General features: G+C 41.5%; 1 protein-coding gene across 1 annotated transcript in view; it reads left to right on the forward strand.

Annotated features, from left to right (window-relative positions):
- The window catches only part of brinp1 (bone morphogenetic protein/retinoic acid inducible neural-specific 1), a 107,155-nt gene extending 99,536 nt beyond the window's left edge, over positions 1 to 7,619 (forward strand). Inside the window, exon 8 of the mRNA XM_033989207.2 lies at positions 4,423 to 7,619. Coding sequence (XP_033845098.1) covers positions 4,423 to 5,563 — 1,141 coding nt within the window. The 3' untranslated portion in view covers positions 5,564 to 7,619. The remainder of the gene's footprint in view (positions 1 to 4,422) is intronic.
- Positions 7,620 to 12,385: the final 4,766 nt, after the last annotated feature.

A 12,385-nucleotide genomic window follows, 5' to 3' on the forward strand; every position in this document is an offset into this window, starting at 1 on the left:
GAATAGTCGTCATGTGTCTGGGTGAGAAAAGAGAGGCGTGTTTGTGCGTGAGCTGGCACAGGTTGGCACTGAAGTGTTATCAAAGAGCTGCAGTGTGCGCCGCTCTTCCAACAAGTATGCATCAAGGGCGTCTGATGGCTCGGGAAATAATAGTGCCCTGTTTGTTTGTTTGTCTGTGCGCGACACTCGCACACAGTGAAGGGTCTATTTGTTTCCATTCATGGTTAAGTAGCTTGAGGTAACAGCCCTATAAATGCCAATTACTTCTTTTTTATTATTTTGTTTTTACTGAAATTGTATAGACAGAAAAACAACGTTGTATTTTGATGTATTATTTAGAATTTTTTTTTGAATTTTTTGTGGTGAACGCAATAAAAAACTGGAAAAGTAATGTTTTTTTGTTTTTTTTAAAGGTGTAAATTTATGTAAAAGGTGGATTATAGTTAGATATACCATAGTTACATAACACAAATGTAAAGACACAATGTAATAGTAAAAATCTTAGTATTTTCTGACACGATCCTCATTTGGATTTTAAATTGGCACAAACTCTACAGACTTATGTTGCCATAGGCTTTCATTTTCCATACTATCTTTTATCTGCCCAGAAAAGTTGGCCGCGGCACTAAAGGGACTTTCCAAACCTTGCATCAATTTTTGTGACATCCAAGCCCGCTGGTCCGAAGAGGCCGTCCACCGTCTCCGTCTTTGGCCGTGCTCCAGCGGCGAGGCCCCTGGAGGAGGCCTGGCAGCGAATCTCCAGCCCGGTACTGAGCCCGCACACAAAGCTAATGATGAGACCAGTCCCGGCGGCCAGCGGACTGGGCACGGGTTCGGCGCGGCACCCGAGCTCATCCCGGAGGAGGACGACGACGAATTTTTTTTTGGATTCGCTTCTGAGGTTTCCCTTAGACGGCGGAGGACATTGTCTCAAGTGGGTTGCAGCATGAAAAATTTAAATTGCACAACAGAATTCTACTTCGTGTGTTTATTTTCGACGTGGCGCCTCAGATGGCTCGGCTGGAAGTGCTGCAGAATATTGGATTTTTGGCTATTTGGTGACGGCGGATAGTTTAAAGAAGAAATGTAACACAACCAACAGAGCAAAAGAACAGGCTTACATTTTCACTGGAAATCTGGGGAATATGATCATCACGTTTTATCCACAGTCTTGAAGAGGATGATGTGTATTTTGACATTTTGGCCTTCTCCATCAGAAGAAGAAGCCCATAGAAACTACTGCAATCCTTTGGGGAACTGCACTGTCTTACTTTCTCATTAACCTTTAGCTCACAGTTGAACAAATATCGCGATCTGGTTTTCTGTAAAAGTTCCCTGAAGGAGTAGATCTGTCTTAACACACCTGGTGCTCCTCGTAAAGATAAGACGCTTGTTCATTTTCAGACATAATTACGGAATACCTTTTTACGGCATCAAATAAATTCATTATTCGCGTTATCTTACCAGTGTGCAATGGAAGCATTTTGTTGCGGAATTTCCCAGCGCTTCACATCAATACGGGTTCTGATTTACTTAAATTGTTAAACTTATTGCCCACTTGGGGTTAGTTACTTTCCACAAAACTGCACGATACGGTATAATGACTCAAGTTATGTGTTGATGTGATTAATAAACTAAAACAATTAGTTATTCCCAGAGGAACTCATTAATATTTCATGCTTTCTGCAGGAGTTATAATTACCATATACTCAAAGCGTGTACATCTTAGCTTTACCGGCGCGTTGTGTTTTCATGAATGTGTTAAACTCCCACAAAGTCAACAGTTCTACTCCCATCTTCATTCTGCAGGCGTACGAGTTAGTCATCTCTTCAGCGGTCCAGAAAAAGCATCGACGTTTGGACTAAAAAGCATGAGAAATCAGCGGAAATAAACAAACGTGTTTATTAGTCAAGGCTTAATGAAATAAGCAGTAGGTAACAGTCTGCGCAGGTATGATAGCCCCGCGTACGACCTGCAAACTTTGTCATTTTTACCTTGGAATTCACCATTTTTCATGTAATAAAGTCAAATGGTTCGCCTCAGTGTAGACCAGGGGCGTCAAACTCATTTTCACTGAGGGCCACATGAACAAAATGGCTGCCACGAAGGGCCAGATATAACTGTGCGGCAGGATAAATGTCACTAAATGCACCCAAATGTCATGTAAAATAAGCTCAAAAATAGCTCTTTGTGTTGTAATATTTGCAACTCGAATAAGCAAGAGCTATTTAACATGTCAGTTTATCAGGGGATACGCAGTTACAGACATTTTTAAAAGTGTATCCGGGCACACCTGCTTCAAAAACAGCCTTTTAATTATTGGGCAATTTGTAGTTTTTTTCTTGAAGGATAATGTTTGCACACTTGGCTCCGTGTTTGGTGTCAAAATGCCGACGTAGATTGTACTTTTTTATACCCGACTCCGCCTCATAACACAAAAAACATACAGGTTTTTCTTCTTGAAGCACAAACTTGTATTTAACTTTCTTGAAACTGCCCTCCACGTCTACAATTATCACCTTCCTGAACATTTTGGGATCATTATTTGCAAATATTTCTCATTAGTTTATGGCTGATGCACACATTAAAGCAGCATGGATTTATTTTAAAATGAGTCATGCCTTTTAATTTACCATCTCGCGGCCCACATAAAATGATGTGGCGGGCCGCATTTGGCCCCCGGGCCTTGAGTTTGACACATATGGGATAGACGTATTGTAAAAGTATCTCTTGGGGTCAAAACGCGACCGCCATGTCCTGTCATAAAGCATTTTTATCCACCGTGAACCATGAAGTAGCACTGTTAGCGTAGTTGTTTTTAGCACTGAAAGCTGCGAAAACGGCTCGAAATTTCATCGCCGTGAATATTTAGGATGCTCGCACAATTTGTGGAACCATTAAAAATAAACTAAATGTGTTTTTCACCGTTTTAAGACAGTGAGAAATGGTACAGCGGCGTGAACGTACAGCCTTTTGTTTAGCGGAAAAAAAAACAAGGTGTGATGAAAAAGCTCGTCCTTTATTCGAGCAGACGACAAAAGGTCTTTAGAAAGGTTACAAAGGGCCTCACGCCTTTTATACCTTGACGTAATTAGCCGCCGTTTCCATGGGAATCATACGTGCTCACGGGGTTGGGTCGAGATCGCGGGAGCTTGTCATCGCCTCATCAGTCACTTCACTTCGCTAGCATCTGTTTATTACCGGCACAGTAAATGAACGCTGCGGACACACGCGCTTTAAGGACTGGGGGAACTTTATGGCTCCACTATATTGGATTTGCTATTGCATTTTCTGTAATGGCTCAAGCAGCTCGCTTTAAGTGGAATGAACACAGCATTTTGTCTTGAGTTTAAATGATTAATAGTGACAGATATGAAGCAACACCACTCACAGCCAGCTCATTTGCATACTGGCTATGCATTGCCTTAATTATTCATGTCCCACTCAGGCATATTTACAAATAGGACTGTTGGCACTCTGTGATTAATTACAGCTCTCTAATTTCTATTGATTTTGACAAACTACTTTTTACATTGCAAATTTACTGAAGATATGAGCACCTTCTGAAACAAGTTGGCCACGTTTTAAGCTTCTTGTTTAGGCTTCTTATGCTAACCTTATCTGCAAGAATATTGGAACTAAAAAACTAATTAAATATGATATGATTTCAGTTGGCTGTAAATTACACACGTTTTCAGTGGAACATCCAACTTACGCCCTACATTTTTGGCTTTTATATAGTAATTACTTTACTTCCTATCGACGAATGGGTTTTTATCGAAAATGTAATCAAACCGCATAAAACCTCCAAAGACACCATTGTTCGTTTTCAGCACAATATCATCTCGCATTTTACGTCTCACAAGGAAAACACAGCCATAGAATGAGAAGCGCTTATTAAGAGTAATCATGTTCAAACAAAGCTCTATTGTTCCTTTAGAAATAATCTGATTTTGGCTACAGCTCTGGGCATTGCTGTGCCATCCATCATAGTTAACGCTGAGGTTCATTAACATGTCAGGCTAACCTTGACCAGTCTGCTGCTGTGAAATACTCATTCAAAATTCACCTTCACAGTCACAAAAGGAAGTTCCAATACTGTCAAGATGACAAGGAAAGAGGCAGGCCTGAGGGTAACAGAGGAGACTAGAGCTGAATAACAACACTTCTCTGCTTTAGGGGAACTGCCCAACTTCTCCCTGAGCTTCAAAGTAATAACAGGCCTCCATGAGTCGCATGGTTAATTAATACAATCATTGTTCCATTTAACAGGAAGCTCCAGTGTGTATATAGATGTTTGATCAGGTTTTCTCAGTACTGACTGCACCTGGGTTATATCGATTATTGTAGGTGGCATAGTTTCTTTATACAATGTAATATTAATAAATCTTTGGTTCACTCATTCTCTCTGTCCATCACAGGTCCGTGATGCAGTGGCTGAACCGTGTGCAGTCCTTCCTCTACTGTAATGAGAATGGTTTCTGGGGGACCTTCCTGGAGAGTCAGAGGACCTGCGTGTGCCACACAGGGGTCACTCTGTGCCAGCGTCCCATCCCCTGTGTCATCGGAGGCAATAACAGCTGTGCCATGTGCAGCCTGGCCAACATCTCCCAGTGCGGCTCCTGTAACAAGGGCTATAAGCTGTACCGCGGCCGCTGTGAGCCTCAGAATGTAGACTCTGAGCGGAGTGAGCAGTTCATCAGCTTTGAGACGGACCTGGATTTCCAGGATCTGGAGCTCAAGTACCTGCTCCAAAAGATGGACTCTCGTCTCTACATACACACTACCTTTATCAGCAATGAGATTCGCCTCGAGACCTTCTTTGACCCTCGGTGGCGCAAACGCATGTCCCTCACTCTTAAAAGTAACAAGAACCGCATGGACTACCTCCACATGATTATTGGCCTCTCGATGAAGATCTGCCAGATGCGAAACAGCAGCATTGACCCCATGTTCTTTGTGTACGTTAACCCCTTCAGTGGCAGTCACTCGGAGGGCTGGAGCATGCCGTTTGGTGAGCATGGATATCCCCGCTGGGAGAAAGTGCGGCTCCAGAACTCACAGTGTTTCAACTGGACCCTGCTGTTGGGAAACCGCTGGAAGACTTTCTTTGAGACGGTCCACATTTACCTGCGAAGTCGCGCCAAGATTCCCACCGGCCTCCGCAACGACACAGGCCAGGGCCCGGTGGACCTCGCAGACCCAAACAAACGGCAGATTTACATCAAAATATCTGATATCCAAGTGTTTGGCTACAGCCTGCGCTTCAACGGAGACCTGCTCCGCAGCGCCGTACAGCAGGTGAACCAATCATACACCCAAGGAACTCAGTTCTACTCCTCCTCCTCTGTCATGCTCCTGTTACTGGACATCAGAGATCGGATTAACCGCCTCGCCCCTCCATCTGCACCTGGGAAACCCCAGCTGGACCTTTTCTCTTGTATGCTCAAACATCGACTCAAGCTCAACAACAGTGAGATGATCCGAGTGAATCATGCTTTGGACATGTACAGTACAGAGATACTCAAACAGTCCGATCACCTAACAACTAAACTCTGTTAAACATTAGCAGCAAAACAGACTGAACACATGAATCTAAGGGAATATTCATCTGAATTTTGTTTGATTTTTGGACTTTTTCTGCCTTTTGATGTAATATTAACTTTGTAAGAATAATTCTTAAAACAAAAAGGAACATGCAGTGATGAAAGCAGCTGAGGCTGACAAAGAAGATAATGGATCCACTTTAAAGACTGTACCATATTTGTCCCAGCATGTCTGTCATTCCCCTAAAGAAACTAAAAAGAGAAAAAAAAAATATGAATCCATTTACTGGTGAAAAGAGGCCTTGATTTTACTCTGAGGGATCAAAGGTTTTATCTGAAACTGCCATTCTTATGAAATACAAACATTTTTAAAGAAAAAAACAGGGGCAGACCAGATATCCTTTATTTCAACTCAGCTGTTTCCCAACTGACGGACTGTTTAATATTAAAGATGTTTATATAATGTAAGGATCACATAGCCCAAATAATCACAATAGAAACTCTAGTTCAATTGAAATCTGAGTCTATGTTGCCCTTTGTAAGTTCCCAAACACATAAGGCACACAAAGGCAGTAAAGCATAGTCCTGTTGAATATCAAAGCCAGCTGTTTATATCCACATATATATGTGTGCGAGTGTGGGTGTGTTTGTGCGTTTGCATATTTCCTTTTGGCTTGGCGCTTATCGCTGTTCCTAATTGAATGTGTCCTTTTTAGGATTGACACAGTCTGAGTTGGATCTTTTCAGTTTGGAGCGCTTCTTCTCGTGTTTGAGAGCTGTGTTTTTCACAGACAGTACCTCCTGGTGCGCGAGTGCAATATTGTGGTCTGAAGAATTTAACAATCAATGCTATTTTGAACAGCTTTGCAAAATGTAATGTTGTGACTGCTGATTTGTGGAGCTTTCCCGCACCAAGAGCAAAATGTAAACATTCATCATTCTGGCACATTACAAAATGACTTAAAGCCATACACTCCCTCGAGTCCGTCCAGAGGCAACCCCCAGAGTCTCACTACATGCTGACCTCATAACGTGCATCATGTTGGCTTCTGTTTGCTGTGTTTTCTATATTATCTGTTCATTTCAGACAAGAGCACAACAAAAATAAATATGTAAAAGTCACCTTTTGGTAAACTCTAAATTAACTGAATCAGCTGTAATAAATTATACAAATCCCGTGTTGTGCCACAAACTTTTATGAAGCCTGTATCTTTGGCAGTAAACGCTGCAGTACTTTTACTCACTATTTCAAAGTAAGTGCTTTACTTTACACAGTATGAGTTGCATGTGGTAGTAACACTGCACTTTATGGTGTACATGATGAAACTAAGACAGTATTAAATTAGTATAAGGCGACGTTTTAAACAAAGAGCCTCAGACACTGATACCAAAACCTCCGATGTCCCAGAGCAAACATTAAAAAACATTAAATCAAGTATTTTTAACCTAAGATTTAGTTCTTTAAAAATATCCCGGTCACAAACCACTCAGTAGATTTCCATGTTATTCTTGTTCTTATTAAGTGCCTGTTATCTATCCCTTTAACATGTTTTAACCTGGAGGAAGACTTTAGCTGTTACACCCAGTGACACTGAAGTCCCTTTAGCATCCAATCATTGTTTGTCCAAAACACACTTCTCGTTTTGGTTTGTGCATGCGGGAGGTCTGCTGTTCCAATGAGGGCGACTTTAACAGTGGACCGTGTCCAAACCACTGTTGTACCATATGTCTGTATATATGAAACGATTCAGTGCTCTGCTACATTAAGATAAAACATCAAATTAAAGGGAATAGTATGAAGACTCTTGAAACACTTCATTTCCAGTGAATTGACACCAGATACTGGGCACTAATCACATGAATTATTCTTCCTTTTTAACATTGAAACTTAATGAACGTTCTAAATTGGATCGACTGCAAAGGCCATTAAACAAGCACATCTTCATATGGTGTTATGCTTATGCTCACAGTGTTGCTTACATGTGTCCATGGATCTGTCTGACTGAAGATTTTTACACATACATACATCGCCTATGTACTTTTTGCTGTTCTGTTGAGATGATTATATCAGCTTATTTCAAATGAATGTTTCATATAATCTATTTCTCATTAAAAAAGCTATATTTAATACAAAGAGCAAGTGTGGTTTTTAAACAAGTGCACGAGTTCTGCAGTAAGTACAACATATGAAATCAAATAAACACATTTTCTCCACCAACTGTCCGTCAGAGCAGAGGAATGTTGGAAAAGTGTTGGAGTCATGTGTCAAATATGGCTATATGCAAAAAACTAATGACAGGAAGTAACAGAGCTGTAAGTGAACAGCCTTTTGCCTGAGTACGAGGCTGAACCTGGCAGGTACCTCTCCTGATAATTGTAGACAGTGCCACATAAACACCTCAAAGCTGTTGTTATTCCAGGCTCTTGTTAACAGCTGCTTATGTGTGAGCTCTATAATGTTAAACTGGATAAAGCGGGGCCCATATCTGACACGTTCACCCTGTTTTTTTTTAACGAGGCGGAGAGCTTCAGGCGCAGAAAGTCAGGTTAATCCCCGGCAGCCGTAGCACGAAACGTCTCAAAATAGAAGAAACATCCACGATAAAAACACCGTGATGTGAAGATCTCGCGTGATTTCATTTGTGATACTGTTTTTTTGGAGTCAGCTGAAGCTTTAGAAGAGAAATATGACATTACGAAACCGTTGGTGTCGACGTAACGGGGTGAATCCAGCGTTTCCAAAGTTCCCACTCAAATCCCAATCAAGAGAAAGCGTTATTTTATGTTCGAGTGTTCCAGAAAGTACTGAGAGTGTTTCAGTATTTTGTTAAGGACACATGGATCCAGGGAGTGAGAATTAAGTTTTACCTAATTCAATAAAATCTTCTCACTCGCATTTTGAAAACTCCTCGGATTTTTGAGTGACATGAACCGTCTCAAACTGTCTTGCTCTAGTTTCTTATTTCTTTTTGTGCAGCTCTACTTAAAATTGATACGTCTTCCTCGAAATCCAGAGCGTGTTTTAGTACAGTACGTATACACCGCAGACTTACGTTACACTCGGGGAACACGGCGACACTTTTTGGCGTGTTTAAAATGTCACGCCTCCTGTTTATCCGATTGCATTTGAGCAGCTTGAGTTTGTTCATTAACACAGGACCTTCAGTTCCCCTGGCCTACTTCTGCGGCGTGATTGACAGAATGGGGCAGTTTATTTGCATAGTAATGACCGACAGCGTCACCTTTACCTCCTCCTCAGCCGCGTACTCCGAGATCCTCTGGTGGGTGTTTGTCTGGGAGCTCTGAGAATAGCAGACAATAACACATTTCTTCTGTGTGCACTAACAAACTAGCTGTGTTGGCTGCTTGATCTCGACAGCCACTGGTGAGATTGATGGCTGCGAGTTGAAAGTTGTATTTCAGAAACTGCCTTCTCTCCCCTGACGATATTCTATAAACTGCTTCCTCTGGTAAATCTGGTGGCTCCCACTCCATCTGTCTCTGTCAAGAAGGGGACACACACACAACAAAATGGCTTTGAAAACACCTCTCCAATACTTTCGAAGGATCACTGAGATTTGAAATAGAACCGAGCCAAGAAAGTAATGCTATATATTTATGTGAAGCGGCGCGGTGAGGTGGAAGGCATGTATCCACGTAGAGTGCGATACAGGGGTCACTGAGCTACTTTTAACCGCTGCACCTCCTTCTGTTTGGGGACATGCTCCTCTTGGGGCTAAGGGCCACCCCGGAGCTAAATGCCCAATTAACCTTGACTGGCTCAGGCACATTTTACAAGTTTGGATTATTCCCAAATGGCAAAAGGTAATTCATTAAGTTAATAGGACTGTGTGGCCACCTCATTGTTTAAAGGTGCTGAGTTCGGGCGACTCTAATCAATGGAATTTCAAACTTATTTTGCATGCTATGTGCAAGTGTGTTAATGGGCGGTGAGACTGACCACTGTGCGCGTTTATTCCTCGCAGCCACGGTGTGATTATTGGCTCAGCGCTGCCTTTTCATTTGCAACAGCACAATCTACGATCAATGGAAAAGCAATTTTGTCAGCAACAAGATGCTGCTTTAAGACATTTAATTCAGTGTGACACGAATCTGCCAACCCCCCAAACAATACATGACCAGCAGTAGTTAGGCTCTGATTTTACATACACAACACGTCCCCCGAGTGGAAACAATGGATTTTTTTTCAGCGTAATCACACTATTTGAAAAAGCGAGAGAAATATAAACGTGTAAAAGAATAATATGTGATGAATATGTCGTGTTCATTGGAAGGCGACTTTCCCTCTCATCCCGTGGTGGTAGCACAGAGAGGCCAGCTGGCTGCCCCCTCTCGAGAGAGCGCACAGTTTCACCATCTGCCACCAAATTTGAGCTTCTAATATATGTGCCTCTTCCTGTGCACGAACAGCCAGAACCGACCAATCATGCTGCCAATCAATGATAGGATGATGTATGACACTGTGTACTCATGCAGTGGAAGGTTATGTGTTAAACTTCACACTGATGTTGAATTCACAAAACAACCGTGTGTCTGATGAATACGTTCAGATTAAAGACGTCAAGGCAAAATTAAACAAAATGCAAGAAAAAAAGACACATGGACGTGGTCATCGAGCAGCAGAATCCACAGAAATCTCAGCGATACTTTCAGCGTAAGTGAATTAGAACGTGACTTCTGTCTAATTTGTAGCTGGCAATAAACATGACTCATTTGCTGTTGGAATTGATGAGCTTCCTGTGCTGAGCCTGCAGCCCACACCCGAACCATCCGCCTTTTAAATACACTGACCTTTTGTCTTTCCCAAGTCGTTATCCATACACTAATGAATCACTCTGAGCATTACAGCATCTTCAGCCCGGCTCCTGTAGTCGACCCGGACCCGCTTTTTTTCAGAGATTTGAGTAAAATTTGTCTTGCCCCAGTGCAGATGTACAGTATAAGCAGCTCCCCTTGTGCTCAAATATAGTCTTCAAATCAATCATTCTGAAAAGGAGCGGGGAGAAGCAAACACGTACTTGCCCCCGCCCACTTTTACAACAGTATTATCGCAGTGATTATGATTCTCCCAGACTTTTATAACAATAAGTCACTTTACTCCACAACCCAGACTGTGTGAAGACGTGGACTAAGTGAGTTTGACGTGTGTTATTCATGTTCGTTTCTTGATTTACGGACAAAATGGTGAACGGAAATGACAAAAACAAAACAAAAGCAGGATCATGTCGATTAATACGAGCATTTTAAACCAAAACGATGAGGCTCATTGCAGCAGTTACAGAGAGAGGAGGCGACGACGTAAAGTGAAACGGAGCCAGAGTCGATGGAGCTGGACGCGCGCCCGTGCTCACTTCCTATTTGGAGCACGGCGGCTAATGGGTTAGCTATGTCCATTTATGTAAACAGTCTCTGCTCCACACACAAAATAACTGACTGTATTTTCCGAATGTCTTAATGTACGTTCATAATGGCACATTTTACTGGAGTTTTGTCTTCTATGTACTTAGCTATAATCATTTCTTTATACTTTCTTTAAACTTCTTAATATATTTGGGCATTTTTGAGCTGACTGACTCCAAAAACTGACATCCAAAAACATTTCCTTGTTGTACAGACTCCATTTTAAAGCGACGCAGCCCTTAAATTATAAACACTTTTCCTTTCAGTGAAATATTTCTGAATATTTTTTGTTAATTCTTTTTTTTTTTTTGTGCTGTCTGGAAGCTTATCCTTAAGTTTTAAAATGTTTGAAGTGATAAACAGCTGGTTGTTACGGTCATGAAAAGCAACATTAAGTCGTGTGAAAAGCGCTTATAAAGCACTAATAAACCTGCAGAATAAAACTACAGAGGAAAAATAGGACGCTCTGAATAAATAAGATAAGTGTGGAATAATGTTGGACCACTGCAGGTTCAGTTTTTAACATTTTTAAGAGAGTAAAATTCAGGTACATCGCTTATAAGTACATTTATATTTTACCTGTGACGCAACAATCCGGGTAAAATTCAAACCAAGTATTTTGTGACAGCTCAGGGACGAATACTCCTGTTTTTTTGAAAAGGTAGCAGTGTTATAATAAGGTTAAAAGCTCAAAAGTCGTTTTTTCATGAGTTTCCTTTAAGCACTAAAACATTTGTTGATGAAGTTGACTGATGCAAACTTTTTTTTTTCATTATACGCTAGAGTTGGCAAAAGTATTAGTAAATTAGCATTTAAGCGAGAATCGATACTGAAAAAGAAAAATCGAATCAAAATTGGCCCGAACAGTTTCATCTTGAGTTTTATCAGAACTACTGTAAAAATATCGTCTAAAAAGAGCTTTTAAAATGATCATTTGGGTATCAAAATCAGTATCGAGTATCAAGTATCAAGTCTATTCTTTAGTACTGAATCAAATTTGAGACACTCCGGTGCTCTTTCTTATCGTCTTTACATGGGAACTGTCTGTTTTCCCTTTCCGGAGTTTAAAGTTTTGTTTGGACTTCCATCTCGTCCTTTCCGTGTCACCATACATCCCAAATTTCCATCATTTCCAAACCCCTGTCGATTTGTTTTGATCCCGTTCTTAAGAGCCACGCGCTGGGTGTATGTAATAGTGAGTCACCCACGGGGCTCTCATCAAAGCAGTGCCAGGAAGACAAAGCGCTCGGGCAGCTCGGCGCTAACTGCCAATGTCCTTAAAGGGACGGGCGCGCGATGCCACTTTTGATCAGTCCACCGTGACTGTATTTCTTTCAGCGGTGTCAGACAGCTTTCTGCGACACATTGTGTAGTGTTCAAATGGATGTTCTCTTTTCAGATGGGTAGTTTTTCATGC

The sequence above is a fragment of the Periophthalmus magnuspinnatus genome, chromosome 23, assembly GCF_009829125.3.
Source record: "Periophthalmus magnuspinnatus isolate fPerMag1 chromosome 23, fPerMag1.2.pri, whole genome shotgun sequence".
Lineage (NCBI taxonomy): Eukaryota > Metazoa > Chordata > Actinopteri > Gobiiformes > Gobiidae > Periophthalmus > Periophthalmus magnuspinnatus.